The sequence below is a fragment of the Wolffia australiana genome, chromosome 19, assembly GCF_029677425.1.
Source record: "Wolffia australiana isolate 7733 chromosome 19, ASM2967742v1".
Classification (NCBI taxonomy): domain Eukaryota; kingdom Viridiplantae; phylum Streptophyta; class Magnoliopsida; order Alismatales; family Araceae; genus Wolffia; species Wolffia australiana.
Window position 1 is genome coordinate 7,533,216 of NC_135853.1, and position 14,720 is coordinate 7,547,935.

The 14,720-nt window shown below is 42.0% G+C and overlaps 1 protein-coding gene and 1 non-coding gene across 2 annotated transcripts; both read right to left on the reverse strand.

Annotated features, from left to right (window-relative positions):
* Positions 1-3,403: 3,403 nt before the first annotated feature.
* LOC144715551 (NAD(P)-binding Rossmann-fold superfamily protein) lies at positions 3,404-13,044 on the reverse strand. The gene is made up of 6 exons (XM_078590480.1): positions 12,828-13,044; positions 10,679-10,848; positions 6,320-6,511; positions 5,506-5,668; positions 4,550-4,736; positions 3,404-3,645 (listed from the first exon to the last, which is right to left on the reverse strand). The coding sequence occupies exons 1-6, from the start codon at positions 12,937-12,939 to the stop codon at positions 3,507-3,509; spliced, it is 963 nt and encodes a 320-aa protein (XP_078446606.1). The 5' UTR covers positions 12,940-13,044; the 3' UTR covers positions 3,404-3,506.
* On the reverse strand, positions 12,125-12,205 carry TRNAL-AAG (transfer RNA leucine (anticodon AAG)). Its single transcript has one exon. It is a non-coding gene; the product is annotated as a tRNA-Leu (tRNA).
* Positions 13,045-14,720: the final 1,676 nt, after the last annotated feature.

The window sequence follows — 14,720 nt, forward strand, 5'->3', positions numbered from 1 at the left end:
TAGACCTTCGAGACCTTCGAGACCAGTCTTTTCTTTGTTGCCCCATGTGCATATTGGGCATTCTGCATAGACCTTCGAGACCAGTCTTTTCTAGAAGATTTGTATTGCCACATGTCGCCTCCTCATTAGTCAACTGAAGATCTGCATCTTGAGAGGGACTTAAATTCCACAGTAAGTTGCATGTGGTGATAATTGGCTACTCGTCTACAGCTCCCCCTCTGATCTTCATATAGGCATCTCTTATCGAAAATGATGTGCCATGCCTCTCACAACCATCTCGCTACTTGCTTGAAGGGCTGAGTTGTATGAGTGTCAATTGCATGCCCAATAACTCCTCAAACCGTGGATTCCAAAGTCCATCCTAGCATTGTCTAACTGTGGCATGCCGGTAATATGCCATGGTGAAAAGCCTTTATTTGTTCAATTATCCGTCCAGAACCGGAAAGCAGAACGATCTCCTAGTTTGACACTGAAGGACTTTTGGATGAGGGGGAAGACTTGTCACATACCATCCTACAGTGGTGACTCCCCCCGACCTCTAACCAAGAGCCTCTCATAATCAAGCTCTCCTAACCAGGACTTGTTACATACCTGTCCTCCATGATATTCAAAATCAGATCCTCTGCTCTCATAATTATTTCAACTCATTTGGACAACAATGCCAGGTTCATGGACTGCAGTTGACGAACCCCCAACCCTGCATGCTACACGGGTGTACACACATCCTAAGAAACTAGAGACATCTCTATGTGAGCCTCAGATCCAGCTCCTCCCAAAAAGCCTTCTCATTTATTCCCCCAAATGTTTTCCTACCCTCATGGGTATCTTAGAGAACCGATCTCAGTAATACCAAACATCCCCCTTTTTATAATATACTCTACTCTGCCACCCCTCAATCTCCTTTCCACCTCTATCACCGGCTGCCACTATGCCTTCGAGATTCGACTCACTGTCAGTGGTAGACCTAAATAGCACATATGGACTGACCCAATAGGTGTACCTAATGCTTTGGCGCACTATGCTTCCTCTGAAAAAAGCCTGAATTCCACAAATGCTGTTTGGATCCATTGAATTATAGGCCTAAGATGTCTGTAAATAGGTCTTTGATGTAGAGAAGTTACGAGCTTCCTCGTGTATAAAGGTCTAATAACCTATATATTTTTATGAATTCATATGGTGTCATGTAAATATTTTACCATGCTATTACTTATGGCAAAAATGTCATTAAAATCCCAACTAAAATCTTGAGGCGTGGAAAAGAACGCCGTTTCAAATAAAATAATTATTCCGGTTTTCCAATAAATCTAAGTCTCAAGTATCTATTTGTATGGATAACGGAGTTGTGAAAATTTTCGTTACTACTCTGGGCGAAATGTGGTGGGAGTAGGCTTTGACATTTTGGACTGGGGACTGGTCGGCCCGGACCGAACCAGGACTGGTGGTCCGCCATTTCCTGGGGGACCGGATCCGGATCTGGTCTGTAGGTCCTCTTTTACGTTTTCTTCTCTTCTGATCTACATTACTTCTTTTCTTCCTTTATTCTTCTTTTATTCTAATTTTCATCTTCATTTCTTCTTATCGTCACTTCTGGTCTTCATCTCTTCTCTTCTTATCTTCATCCTTTTTTTTCTCATATCTCTTATCTTATCTTCTTCTTCTTTTATTCTTCTTTCCCTCTTTTTTTTCTTCTTCGTTCTTTTCATCTTGTTATTTTATTTTATTCTCTTCTCCTTTTATTCTTCTTATTTTCATCTTCTGTTTTTTCCTTCTTGTTCTCTTCTTCTTTTATTCATTTTATTTTCATTTTCCTCCCTTTTTATTGTTCTTTTCTTCTTTTCTTCATCTTATTTTCATTTTCCTTTATTTTTATTGTTTTCTCCTCTCATTCTTCTTTTTTTCATCTTCCTTTTTTCCTGTTGTTTCTTTTTTCTTCTTTTATACTAGAAGAATCTTTTTTTTCACGTACCAGTTGGTTTTGTTTTGGTACCAGTTTGGTTTTGTTTTCTCCTCTCATACTAGAAGAAATAAGACTACCAGTTTGGTAGTCTTATTTCTTATTATGATGGTTAATAGTCTTACACTATCTTATCTTGCATAGTTTTTTACTTTTCAAGATAGACATTCTAAATTATCTTGTAATGGCACATTCTTTAAGAAAAAGTTATTGCCAATTTTTCATCTTGATTTTGATTTTGACTTTGACTTTGACTAGTCAACATGACTGGAGCGAGACCGGACCAAACTTCAGGTAAGGTTTAGGTTCATGCCAAAAAACCGGACCGGACCGGGATCCCGTCAAACCCTAAGTGGGAATGTCAATTTTAAGCCTGGGATAAGTTTTCAAAAAATTTATTGTTATTTTTTTAAAAAATTGTAATGATATACTCGCATACTGTCTTCAATGTAATTTCAATGATGGAACACTCCAATTCTGTAATGATAAAATGGAACCGAGGGGTAAACAAGGGAGAGTGCCCAAGATGAAAATAAACGAAATGATCAGGGGAGAGGTTCAACGGAGGAGAGATTTGATATGGGACAAGCCACGTTAAGATGAACATAAGATGAGATGATCACAAGGAATAGAGATCGCAGATGAATATATGGTTTGAAATGTAAATGGGAGGAAGAACAAGTGCTTCCAATAACAAAGTACTTTACGGGCCATCCTGCTAAAGGGAGTGACTTACTGAAAAGGAACATACGGACATAAAAAATTACGACTGCACTTATCAGGTGTTAGGAATCATATCAGAATGACATCAATGTGAGAATTTTTCATTACTCTACTGTTGGGAAAATGTTGTGATGACTTTTTAAAATCTAAATGTTTTAATTTTCTTTTGGAAATCACCTAATTTTCAAACCTTTCATACTGTCATAGTCTATTAATATGAATGACACAGAGTTATGTAACTAAAATATTAAGTGGGTGACCAACCGTCTGTTGGGTTATTGCCACATACAATTTTTCTTATTCAAAAAAAAATAAAGTGAGTTGCTCTTACTTTGATGCTTGATTTTTACAAATTTTCAAAGACATAACAAGCATGTAATATCTCATTGGTCACTTCATGGTAAAAAAATAAAAACTTCTATTATTTAATTTGATTCATTGAAAGAGTATGTACAACTCTGACAATCTCTTGATACGAATGACTATAGCGCCTGTAGTTTTCCAGATTTTTAAAAATCACAATTTTTTATAAATCGGAGCATGTAACACTACCATAGCACTTCATATGAATAACAATAGCTCCGTACGAGAGGTTCTGATGGGAGGTTCACCGATCCGTCATGTGTTCATCTCTTTTATATTTCAAAAAAAAAAAGCTTGATACTGACCAAGTGTAGCACCCATATTTTTTTGAGAATTAAAAAAGTTAATTATTTAAAAATCTCAAGCATGTAACACTCCGTCGATCACTTGAATTGAATGACGAAGAGAAGAATCAGTTTCTTTTTTCTAATTGCGTCTAATGTTGTGAACGTTATTCGAGCTGACCTTATTTGGAAAATTTCTTCTCCTTCAAGCTTTCGATGGTCTCTTTGAGGCTTTCTTCCAGGGTTATGAAAGTGACGCCTAAGCTTTTCGCCTTCTCCTTCGATACATTGTACACTGGCATGTGTTTATCATCCACACACCTGCCAAAAAAAATGGCTCCGAGAATTTTAACTCTATAGAAATTAATCTATTTAACCTTTTGTAGGTCAAAATAATTGGATCATCGGAAAATCACCACAGATACCATATCAGTTCATGGCGGAAAACATCTTAGTAAACGAAGTAAACTGTTAAAAGATGTATTCCTCAGAAAGAGGAGATCGCGTATTAGTGTGATTGTGTCGATAAAAACCCAGGAGTTTTTATCGGCCGAGAGAGGGATAGAGGACGGAGATTGGTGGTAAGATAGTCGATATGGAACCGATATGACTTTGTTAACTTCTTGGCTGTCCTCCCAATTGAAGACAATATCTATTAAAGGAGGACACAAACCTTAAGGGGAAATGACCTAAATACCCCCTTAGTGCATGAATAACAGAAATGCCAGCCATGAGCAAATTACTAAAATACCCTAGATATGATGGGGAGTGTACACTGGGAGGTTTAGATGATTCTGAAGATTTCAAGCAGCTTCAAGAAGAACTGCGGGAGTTCTACAAAGATCTAGAAGTCTAGAAAGTTCTTAATAATTAACAAACACCAGGGTTCTCATTTGGATTGGGTTCTGCTTCTCTGGAAAGTTCTTAAAACGTTTAACCGACATAACTCTAAGTACGGCCTTCCTTTCCTATTAATTCCATTTAGCCCTATCAACAGTACGTAAGTCAGTACAACTAACAAAGCTTTTGATACAGAGCTAAAATTTCTTGAATGACATCACAACACATCAAATAAGGTTGTAGTTTATCCCGATTCCGGGTCTTTTAATTATTTTGAATAAGTAAAATAGAGCTTCTGAAATGAAGATATGGTAATAAGCGCCATGCGATTAGAATTCATAATCTTTAGTTTTATTGGGGTATTGTCAATCAATTAAAAAGTTACCTTTCGGGAAGCGTGATGATGGGGAATAGCCTTCGAATGATGTCCACAATCTCTGAGAAATGGGCAACACTTTCAACGAGACAGTATCTTCCATTAGCTGAAGGCACCTCAAATGCTAGAATGTGAGCATTTGCAACATCTTTCACATTAACCCATCCGAAACTAAAATTAGGGAAAGTTGTTGCTCCTGTGGAAATGAAATATTTCGGTTAAGTCACAGAATTGTTCAAGAGAAGAAGTCTAGATTCAAATTGTAAAGTTATCCTTTGAATTAAGATATTAGTATCTGGATACGAACGGGACAGGAATTGAACGAGAGAATCCCAATCCGTAAGAGCAGTTCCGTTTCGCGCTTATGAATGTTATTTAAAAGTGAAACATTATTGGAGGCGATTTCTAAGATACTAACTTATCATATGAAACATAAAGTCTCTTTCCCACCCTCAAATCCCAGAGAAAATATGAAATACGTCGTATGAGATGGAAAGAGAATAGAGTAGGCAGTCTCGGGCATACTAAACATAAGGAGAGATGTAGCCCCTTAAAAAACCAAGAAAATATCAATCAAGAGGTGAAACTTTTATATAAATAAAAATTGTCGGTGTCCTCATATAACTGAAACCGAGTTTGGTCTCGTTTCTTTAAATATTTCTTGACTAAATCATCCGTCAAGGTTTTATATACTATTCCATGATGTGTTTCTAGTCATTTCCCTGGTTTTACCTCACAACAGCCACAAAATTTGGATTTAACACACTTCCAGAAGGGTAATTTGTATTTGTTACTCTGCCATACACTGATCAATCTAATGGGTAGATTTTTATTCTTTGGGTGATCAAAATTTAAAGATAATTCAGGTCAAGAAATATGAGAGCATGTTTTGGCAGCTTGCTTGATTCGCAAGCTATACAAGACTACAATATTATATGATTGAAACATAAAAATTTAAATCGTACCATTAATTAGATTCAGAATCGCAGCGGCGCTTGTGTTTAGGGTTGGCTGCAGAAGAGGGCCGATAACCATGGCAGGGTTTATGGTGATCATATCAATGCCGTGCTCCTTTGAGAACTTCCATGCCGCGTCCTCTGCTAGGGTCTTTGACAGCACATACCATGACTACATGAAATTGAAAACAATGTTAAACAATGTTTAGTAAAAGACACGACCGAATCAGAAGGCTTCAAATAATTTTCATAAGTGACAAGTTGATCACGGATCTCGGGTGATTTTTTCTATTTTTCCTTTAAAAAAAATCATTGCATAAATGGACAGTATAAATCCACGTTTACAAAAATGTTTAATAATTTCATATAATTTCAGACACATACATGTTCTCAAGACGATGCCATTTGATGTTTTCCTACATTTCACCTCTTAAATTTCTTCAAATTCTTTTATCACATCTTAAAGTATTCTGTGCACTCATTTTCTCCCACCATTGGACAACAGCCAACCTCTTGTACAGAGTCAAGACATAATATAAACGATACAATTTATGCATGGATGTAATATCAAAAATATTTCATATCTTATATTATATTTTCTTTTAAGTTTATGTTTGGACGGAATCCAAGATGATAGAACTAATAAGCAAAAAAGATAGTAGTATGTTATACAAAAATAAATATCTGGGACACCGGTAAAAGAAAAATGGAGATATATTAGTTAGCAGATAGATAGATCAAATATCTTGGGAACGTGGAAATCTAATTCATCTTACTATTGGTACGAAAAAAATGGTGCCTCACCCAATGTTAAATATTTTACCTTGTTTTCCTCACAAAGCTTTGCACTCGAGAACCAAGTCTCATCAACAGTGACATCAGGGGTTCTTGGCCTCTCGTTATAAGCAACAGCAGCAATAGAAGATGTAACGACCACCTTTTTGACAGAAGAAGCTTTCGCACAAGATCTTAAGACATTCATCGTTCCTTTCACAGCAGGATCAAGTAACTCCACCTGTAAAGAGAATTCATTCAACAGTCGAAGAAAATGGCAACGAAAGAACACAATTGGCAAAGAACAAACTGATAACATGACTAAAACAATGGGAGATGAATACAATAAGAGGATGAGTAAAATAAAAAATAGATATCCAGTTTCGGCATTTTGGTAAGGATCCAAAAGAAACTCTTCAGTTAATAAATTCAGTTTAACTGCACAAAAGCCAAAACTCGTCTGCTGACCTATCGATGCCATATACAATAATCTTCAGTGAGTTCTGGATGCTGGTTGAGGCAGAAGTTATGGATGCTTTGGAGGAGTTTCAATGCGGAAGCTATGGCTTGGAGAGGATTGGTACCTATTTCTTCTACCAAAATATCAAGGGGTCAACAGAGTTGGAGATTTTTGGCATATATCACATAAACTCCATCTATCTCATCATGGCGAAAGTTTTGGCAAAGAGACTACGGCGGTGGTTGGAGATCTTGTCGGGCCTTGCAGTCAGCATTCAATCCAAGCATGCAACTAGTTAATGGCTCAGTAGTGACAGGCAAAGTCCTAACAACATGACAGACAAAAGGGAAGATATGCTTCATTTGGCAAATCGAATACTTTTGTCCTTGCAATGGATGCACTGCCTAAGTGTATAATTGTTCACATAGCCTGCTGCGGGGCTTTCAGATAGTAGCCTACCCAACAGGCAATCTGTGACTATAATATGCTGAAGATACCACAATCTTCATGAAATTCTCCGTAGTGGAGGCTAGTAACATCTCCGCGCTGTTAGACCTGGACACAAATCAGCATATATATCAATAGAGCTAAATCAGCATTTGTGGGCTTGGGGCTATTTCAGGAGCCAGAGATAGAATGATCCAGGGCTTCGGGGATGCCCGTTGGGGCATTACCCATGCATTATTTAAGACGGTTATTGACGACGGAAATGCTTTTGAACATGGATTGGCAGTCGACGTTCAAGAAGGCTGAGAGTAGGTTGGAGGGATGTCAAACCTGAGTATAATAGAATGGGGGTTGTCTAGTATTCCAATATTTTACCTGCCGGTCATTAAGTTTTTTGAAAACGTATGTCTTTAACTATGGTGATTGAATGGGGCCCATATGCCTCCATGAGGAATTTTTTGGGCTAAGGCTCTGTGATGGCGAGGACTCCAACATATCATCGACGAACGCGTCACCATGGTCAACCAGAGTCAACACGCATACTTTGGACCGCAGTCAACCGGAGTCAACCGGAGTCAACCGAAATCAACGCCGAAGCCGACACGCCACGACCGTCGACGAGCACGTCTCCACCCGTGCACGTCCCTACGCGCGTCATGACACGACGCCAAAGGCAGATCCACAACTGCCCTTTGGCGTGACATGGCGCACGTCTTTACTTTATCGTCTTTAATTTCTCGTCAGTTTCTCTTTCCTCCAAGGCCTATATAAAGGCCAATGTTTTCAAGAAACACTTAGGCAGTCATTATTTCAAGAATTGAGTTTTGTTAACTCTTCTTGGAGGACTGCCCAGCCTCCCCTATCCCTCTTAACCCTAGCCTTCGTCGCCGCCACCGCCGATGCTGCCGCCGCCGCCGCCTCGCGACGTCGGCAACCCGTCTCCTCTCCATTCTCTCTCTTTCTCTCTCTCACCCTCTCTCTCTCGCCCAAGGCTGCCCGCGCGCCGCCCGCGTGCCCCAACGCGCCGCCCGCGCGCCCCAACGCGCTGCCCGAGCCGCCCAGGCAGCCTTCGCCAGGGCCGCCCGAGGCCGCATTCCGGCTGTCCTGTCCGGACGCCGTCCGCGCGTCGAGCCGCGCGCGCGCCGGCGCTTGGCGCGCTTCGCGCACTCAGCGCCCGCGCGCACTGATCCACACGCTCCGTGCACCCTTCGCGCACTTTGCGCGCGCAGGTGTTCGCCCACGCTTGACGCTGCGCCCACGACAACCACACTCAACCAGGGCCGTTCAACGCCCGGAACGTCCAGCCTCGTCCTCGTCCAGTGGGCCGCTCAACGCCCGAATTCTCCCAGCTTCGTCACTATCAGAATTGCCCGCAACCTCTTTACGCACTACGGTGCCGAGGTACGCCTGAACTCTTTGGTGTCGAAGTGTTCCTCGTTCAGTGTTTTCTCGAGAAGTTTCCACCGCCGTCAGATTTAGATTTGGTTTGAGATTCTATCTCTTCTCTCCTCTTCTCGAGTATTCCCTTGCGACGTGAATTCAGGTATTAATTTCGGTGCTTAGGCATAGTCGCGGTGGGGGAAGACAGTACTCCCGCCCTCGAAGGGATCGGAGCTGCACCACCAAATTTTCATCAGTTTTTAAATCCGAATCCGATCGTGAATTTCTGTGGATTGTTTCATCCCTACCTATAATCCGTCTATTACCCTTCCTGTCGTCAATCCATCCATCCCCTCAGTCACCTTTTCCTTAGTTATCCTACGTCACTCTGGGTTGGGGATTGCAGCGGGAGGTGATTTGCCGCCAGGTGGAGAGGAGGGCTGGGGGAGCTACACCTTCAAGCCATGTGTAGCTCGCAGAAGCTCACCAGGGTGGATGTGGATTATGATGAGGCCTACTGGGGCTCTATTTGGGAAGGAGCGCGCAGTAGGCATATGAAGTGGCTAAGGCTCCCTGCAGTGTTATGGGCGATTGGCAGCACTGTGATGAAGTTGTGTTTTTTTTTTGTGAATATAAAAGGGGTGAACACCCGATGAATCGATGAACACTTAAATCCTCTCCTCTCAACCAGTCGCCCGCTGGAGCCATGTAGCCGTTAAACCTTCCAATTCGTGTATGGCTCCATTTGTAGAAGCCATTCTTCTCCTGAACAGCACCTCAATTCAATACAACCAGATGGCCCACAACACAGCCAATGCTTGGCCACCTTTATTTCCTGCGCCTCTGCAATTCTGGACTGAGACCCAGAAAATCTCTTCAGATGTCACCTTCAACCTTGATAATACCTGGCTGGCCCAAATCGTGCGAGCAAATGAGCACTCAAAGAATAGATGGTTGCAGTCTTCTTTTCCATTAGAGCATAGCAGGCATTGTGACAATGATCTTCCCACTTTTCTTCAATACACTAAGATTGACTCTTCCCGTTAAATACAATAATTAAATACATTAATAATACACTAAGATTGACTCGGGGGAAGAAAATTAACAAAAAAAGAGTTAAGCCTGAATGTAGAAAAATATCTTGATGACAACCCCATAATATTGAACCACCAGATCAATTAGTCCCTACAGAAGGGAGGAGAATGAAAGCCACAATACAGAAACCTCATTCTATTTCCCCTTTCGTATAGGCGGGCCATTAGTTATAAGTGGCCCAACCCAATTTTTTTTTTTTTTCGTTCTTTCATCCTTTATTTATGTAAGAGGACAATGCATTATAAACATCCCTCATGCCTTTCTTTTTTTATTTAATTCACTTATTCTCACGTAAGGGAATAAGTGGGGCATTTGCTGTATGTGGCCCATGTGTCCTGTCTTTCAGTCACAGTCTCATGTGGGAGAATAAGTGACGCAATATCAGAGTGCCCTGGCAAACTAACTTGTAATTCTGATATTTAAACCACCTTCAACCAAAGAATCTGTTATGATGAAATCTCTCTAAGAGGAACCGCTGGCCCTACAAGGGATTTTCTCATCTCCCCCTGTGTCGCTTCTCGTCAGCTACTCTGACACAGATCAGGTAGATTCTCATTTCAATCAATGTTCCAGGAGAACCTATAGTGAGTTTCTTGGCACTAACCTTGTTTTGAGGAAAAGGAAGAATCAGTCCAAACTTCTCTCTAGAACGCAGAAGCCTAATATCAAGCTATGGCTCACGTTAACTGCAAAGTCGTTCAGAGTGTTTCAGGAGCTAGCATAATGCCTCAGCACCTCAAGGAGCCATACACAATAACTCCATATCTCCACCAATCTGGCATTCCATGAACATATTAAACACATTAATGAATGCATATTGAGTATGTTGCATCATCAGAATCAGATCTGAGATTGCCGACCTACAAGTGTATTTGTACTTTGGGTTTGGATAAATTCACTTGGAGGACTCCCTCCCAAAGGCACAACAGAAATCTAAAAGGTCATCTTACTATATATGCAACATAGAAAATATTAGAAGTCATGTAAAGCTGAAAAAAGTCTGATTCATGTTCACAAAAAACCAACCTGGGGATCTGTAACAGTATTAAAAAAGGGTGATGCTGTGTGAAAGACGCCTTCACACCCATCAACCACCTCATCAAATGAACCCTCTTCCAGAAGGTTCCCCTGGAACAGGTGTAGCCTTTCATTAGCCCCGTCAAGTTGTCGCAAATGATCAGTTTTCCTCGGATCCCCTGCAATATCAAAGATTAATTCATAAAAAAACTAAAAGCAAATTCCTTAATGCCTCCTAAAAGAAAAATTAGTTCACAGAAAACCTAGACTACGTATCACCAGGGAGCAACCTACAGAATGAGGAATCAGGGAGTGGAAGCTACTGCATTCAAATATAAAGAAAAAAGCTGACGGTGACCACTGATGGTTGATACGTACAGGCACGTTGGTGATGCACATTGAAGTGAAAGACTATTCATGGACAAGTGTTAGTTACAAGGGAAAAGATCACAGGAGGTAAGTGAAGGGATAGAACATTTATAGGAGATTCTTATATTAGGGAGGGGCCAACATTATGCCTCTTCCTGCATTTGACTGGTTGCATAGATGGAATTTTGTTGGAATTCCACAAGTTTTTCTTGATCTCCAGTACGCACACAATTCAAATAGAATTCAAATAAAGAGGGAATAACCCAAGTGCCTACCCGACAGATCTACAATAGTAGCACCAACTTGCTTGCTCCCCTTTGCAACCAGGCTTTCTCCAGAGGAGGCACAGTAGCCTGATTTTGATTGTACATCTAAAGTTAATCCAACAATCTGGGTCTGAGGATCGCTCCACGGTTGCAATTCAGGATACCAAGACCAATAGTATTTTTGAGGTAGATCAGTCAATAATAAGCTGTTTGAAGGGACATTTCATGTTGATCATTCACGAATTGACTCAGAATGCTCACAGTATACGCAACATCTGGTCAGGATGATCTAAATGAAGCAGTTTCCCAATCGTTTTTTGAAAGAAATCCTTGTTCACTCGAGGGCTGTCTTCCCCTTTTCCAAGCCTCACATATCTGTCAATTGGAGCTTACCGAAAGGCCAGGCTATGTCTTGGACATATTTATATAGCAATATGAAAATACCCTCTTTGGGTTGACAACCTACATACCCAGAAAATACATCAATGCACAAAGTGCCTAAGTATCAAATTGTTGAGAGAAACTTTTAATGAGTAGCTAGATCTCTCCTCATGAAAACCTGTGATAATTAAAGTGTGATCTGAATTATTTTGTACATAGTTATGATTCTTCATGGATCAGTTAAATCTTCAAAACCAAGCTCTAAGAGTCTGTCCTCAGACCATGTAAGGGCTTTTACAGCTCACATATAATAGGATAAGTCACCAGGATAAGTCACCAGGATAAGTCATGCAGATCTCTTCCTCCGACTAAAAGTGTAAAGGAGCACTTAAAAGTAAAATTTATGTGTATCCTTTATTTTCGGGCAAAAAAATAGAATTGTTGAGAGTGGGATTTGAACCCACGCCCTTTCGGACCAGAACCTTAATCTGGCGCCTTAGACCAACTCGGCCATCTCAACTTGTTTTGCAATTGTGGAGGAACTAAATTTTGTTGTACCCGAGAAATCGACAAGGGTTTAGTCTGAAGAATATTATAATACTTTTAAGATTGATCGGGCAAATAAAGTCCGGCTTCAAGATCAACGAAATATCCCGGATAAGGTTGCGTGCGACTGAAGAAGACAAATTATGACAGAATAAATGACGTGCCAACTGAAGTTAAAAGGGAACAAACAAAACAAACAGTAAACATTCAACGAGTAAAACATGTCTACTGACCAAAACTGCGCGAAGGAGATGTAGTAATTTCATGCCAACGCTCCAAAAATTAGACTAACCGATTCTTTATGGGAATCCTCCAATCACGCAACAGGAGAATCCGACTTTACATTTAAAGTTTATCCACAGATGTTGATGGATGATTCTATTTTCTAATACTGGACATTCTCCTCGTGGACCACAAATACAGCCCAAAGAAACTTAAAAAATCGGATCCATCACAAAGAACAAATCAAAATCACGACAAGTCCATCCCAACGCACGAATCACGCGAACAAGCTCGCGCAAATTACGCAGATCGAGCTATCATTTCCTCTACAAAAAAAAAACCGCAGATCTGATGAATCCGATAATTCTGCTCACCGAGATCGCGCACGGTTCCTCTGACGGTGTATCCCTTCTCGAGGAGCAATTTGACAAGCCAAGACGCGATGTAACCGGACGCGCCGGTGACGCACACGACCTTGCCGTTCATCGCTTCTCTCCGAGCTGCGATCTTCAGATCTGAAGCAGCGACGAAGGATCGCCCGCGCAACGAAGCTCGTCGGGAGAGGAAATGCCCTGCAGATGAACTCCAGATCTTCATCTGGACTATATATACTGGCATCTTCCTCGTCTTCACATCAGAGCCAGTTGTCTTTCTTCTTTGGGAATTAGAAATTTCTGTAGAAGGTTCTGGAAAGGACGACGATCCGTCAACCGTTCCGTTTTTATCGTCGTCCGTCATCCTATCTGACTTAATCTTCCCTTTTCGTCATCCAGTTCGTCCCTTAACGTCGCCTGTCGTCCTTCCTGACCATGGAATGAGGAATGGAAGAAAGCTTTCATGCCCTCCATTCTGTCCCGTTTCGTTCGTTATCACGTTCTGCCTCTTACCGTCATCAGTCATCCGTTCTTACTATGAACGGGGAATGCAACAAAAGCTTTGGTGCCCCCCCCCCCGTTCTTTGCCGTTTTGTTCATCATCCGTTCTGTCTCTTACCGCCATCAGTCATCCGTCCTTACTATGAATGGGGAATGGAACGAAAGCTTTCGTGGCCTCCGTTCTGTCCCGTTCTGTTCGTCATCCTTTCTGTCTCTAACCGTCATCAGTCATCCGGCCTTACTATGAATGGGGAATGCAATGAAACTTTCATGCCCCATTTCTGTCCCGTTTTGTTCGTCATCCGTTCTATCTCTTACCATCATCAGTTATCCGTCCTTACTATGGAATGGGAAATGGAATGAAATCTTTCGTGCCTCCCATTCTCTCCGTCATCTGTTCTATCCCTTGCAGTCATCAGTCATCTGTCTTACTATTGCATGAGAACAGGAATGAAACCTTTCATGCCTCCCTTCTGTCCCGTTCTGTTCGTCATCCATTCTTTCTCTTACCATCAACAATTATCCGTCCTTACTATGGAATGGGAAATGGAATGAAAGCTTTTATGCCTCCCATTCTGTTCATCATCAGTCGTTTGTCCTGACTATGGAATGGGAAATGGAATGAAAGATTTTGTGCCCCTGGTTCTGTCTCATTCCATTCGTTACGAATGGTTGTGGTTTCCCTCTAGGTATCTGAGTGATTGTGTGGTTGGTGTGCGGTGTGGTTCTAGTGGCGTGGACGCCAACGCATCGACACCGGATGCGCCGCCACCATCAACCAAAGTCAACATCTCCGCTACGGACACACCGCCACAGTCAACCGACGTCAACGCCTCCGCCACTGACGCGCCGCAACCGTCTCCACTCACGTCTCCATGCACACACGCTCCTTCACGCATCATGACACGTCGCCAACGGCAGATCAACAACTGACCCTTGGCGTGACACGAAGAACGTCTCGCGTCTTTAATTTCTCATCTTTAATTTCTCGTCTTTAAGTTGTATTTTCTCTTTCCTCCAAGGCCTATATGTACAGGCCATTGTTTTAAGAAACAGTTGGGCAGTCATTATTCAAGAATTGAGTTTATTGTTAACTTTTCTTGGAGGATTGCCCAAGCCTCCCTATCCCTCTCCAACCCTAGCGCCGCCGCCGCCGCGTCGTCGCGTCGCCGGCCTTCCACCCCTCGTCCTTCCTCCCTCTCTCTCTCTCTCTCTCTCTCTCTCTCTCTCTCTCTCTCTCTCTCTCTCTCTATCGCCCCCAGGCCGCCCAGGCTGCCTGCCAAGGGCCGCCCCAAGGCCGCCCAAGGGCCGCCCAGGCTGCCTGCCAAGAGCCACCCAAGGCTGCCCCCAAGCTGCCTGCTTGGGGCCGCCCAAAGGTCGCCCAAGCCGCCC

What these genes read in the sequence shown, in the direction of transcription:
- LOC144715551 (XM_078590480.1), bottom strand. Translation starts at nt 12,939, where the DNA reads ATGAACGGCAAGGTCGTGTGCGTCACCGGCGCGTCCGGTTACATCGCG. An exon ending in ATACTGTTACAGATCCCCAG is followed by an intron (nt 6,512 to 10,678) that starts GTTGGTTTTTTG and finishes TTCTCTTTACAG; the next exon opens with GTGGAGTTACTTGATCCTGC. An exon ending in AGCTTTGTGAGGAAAACAAG is followed by an intron (nt 5,669 to 6,319) that starts GTAAAATATTTA and finishes AATTTCATGTAG; the next exon opens with TCATGGTATGTGCTGTCAAA.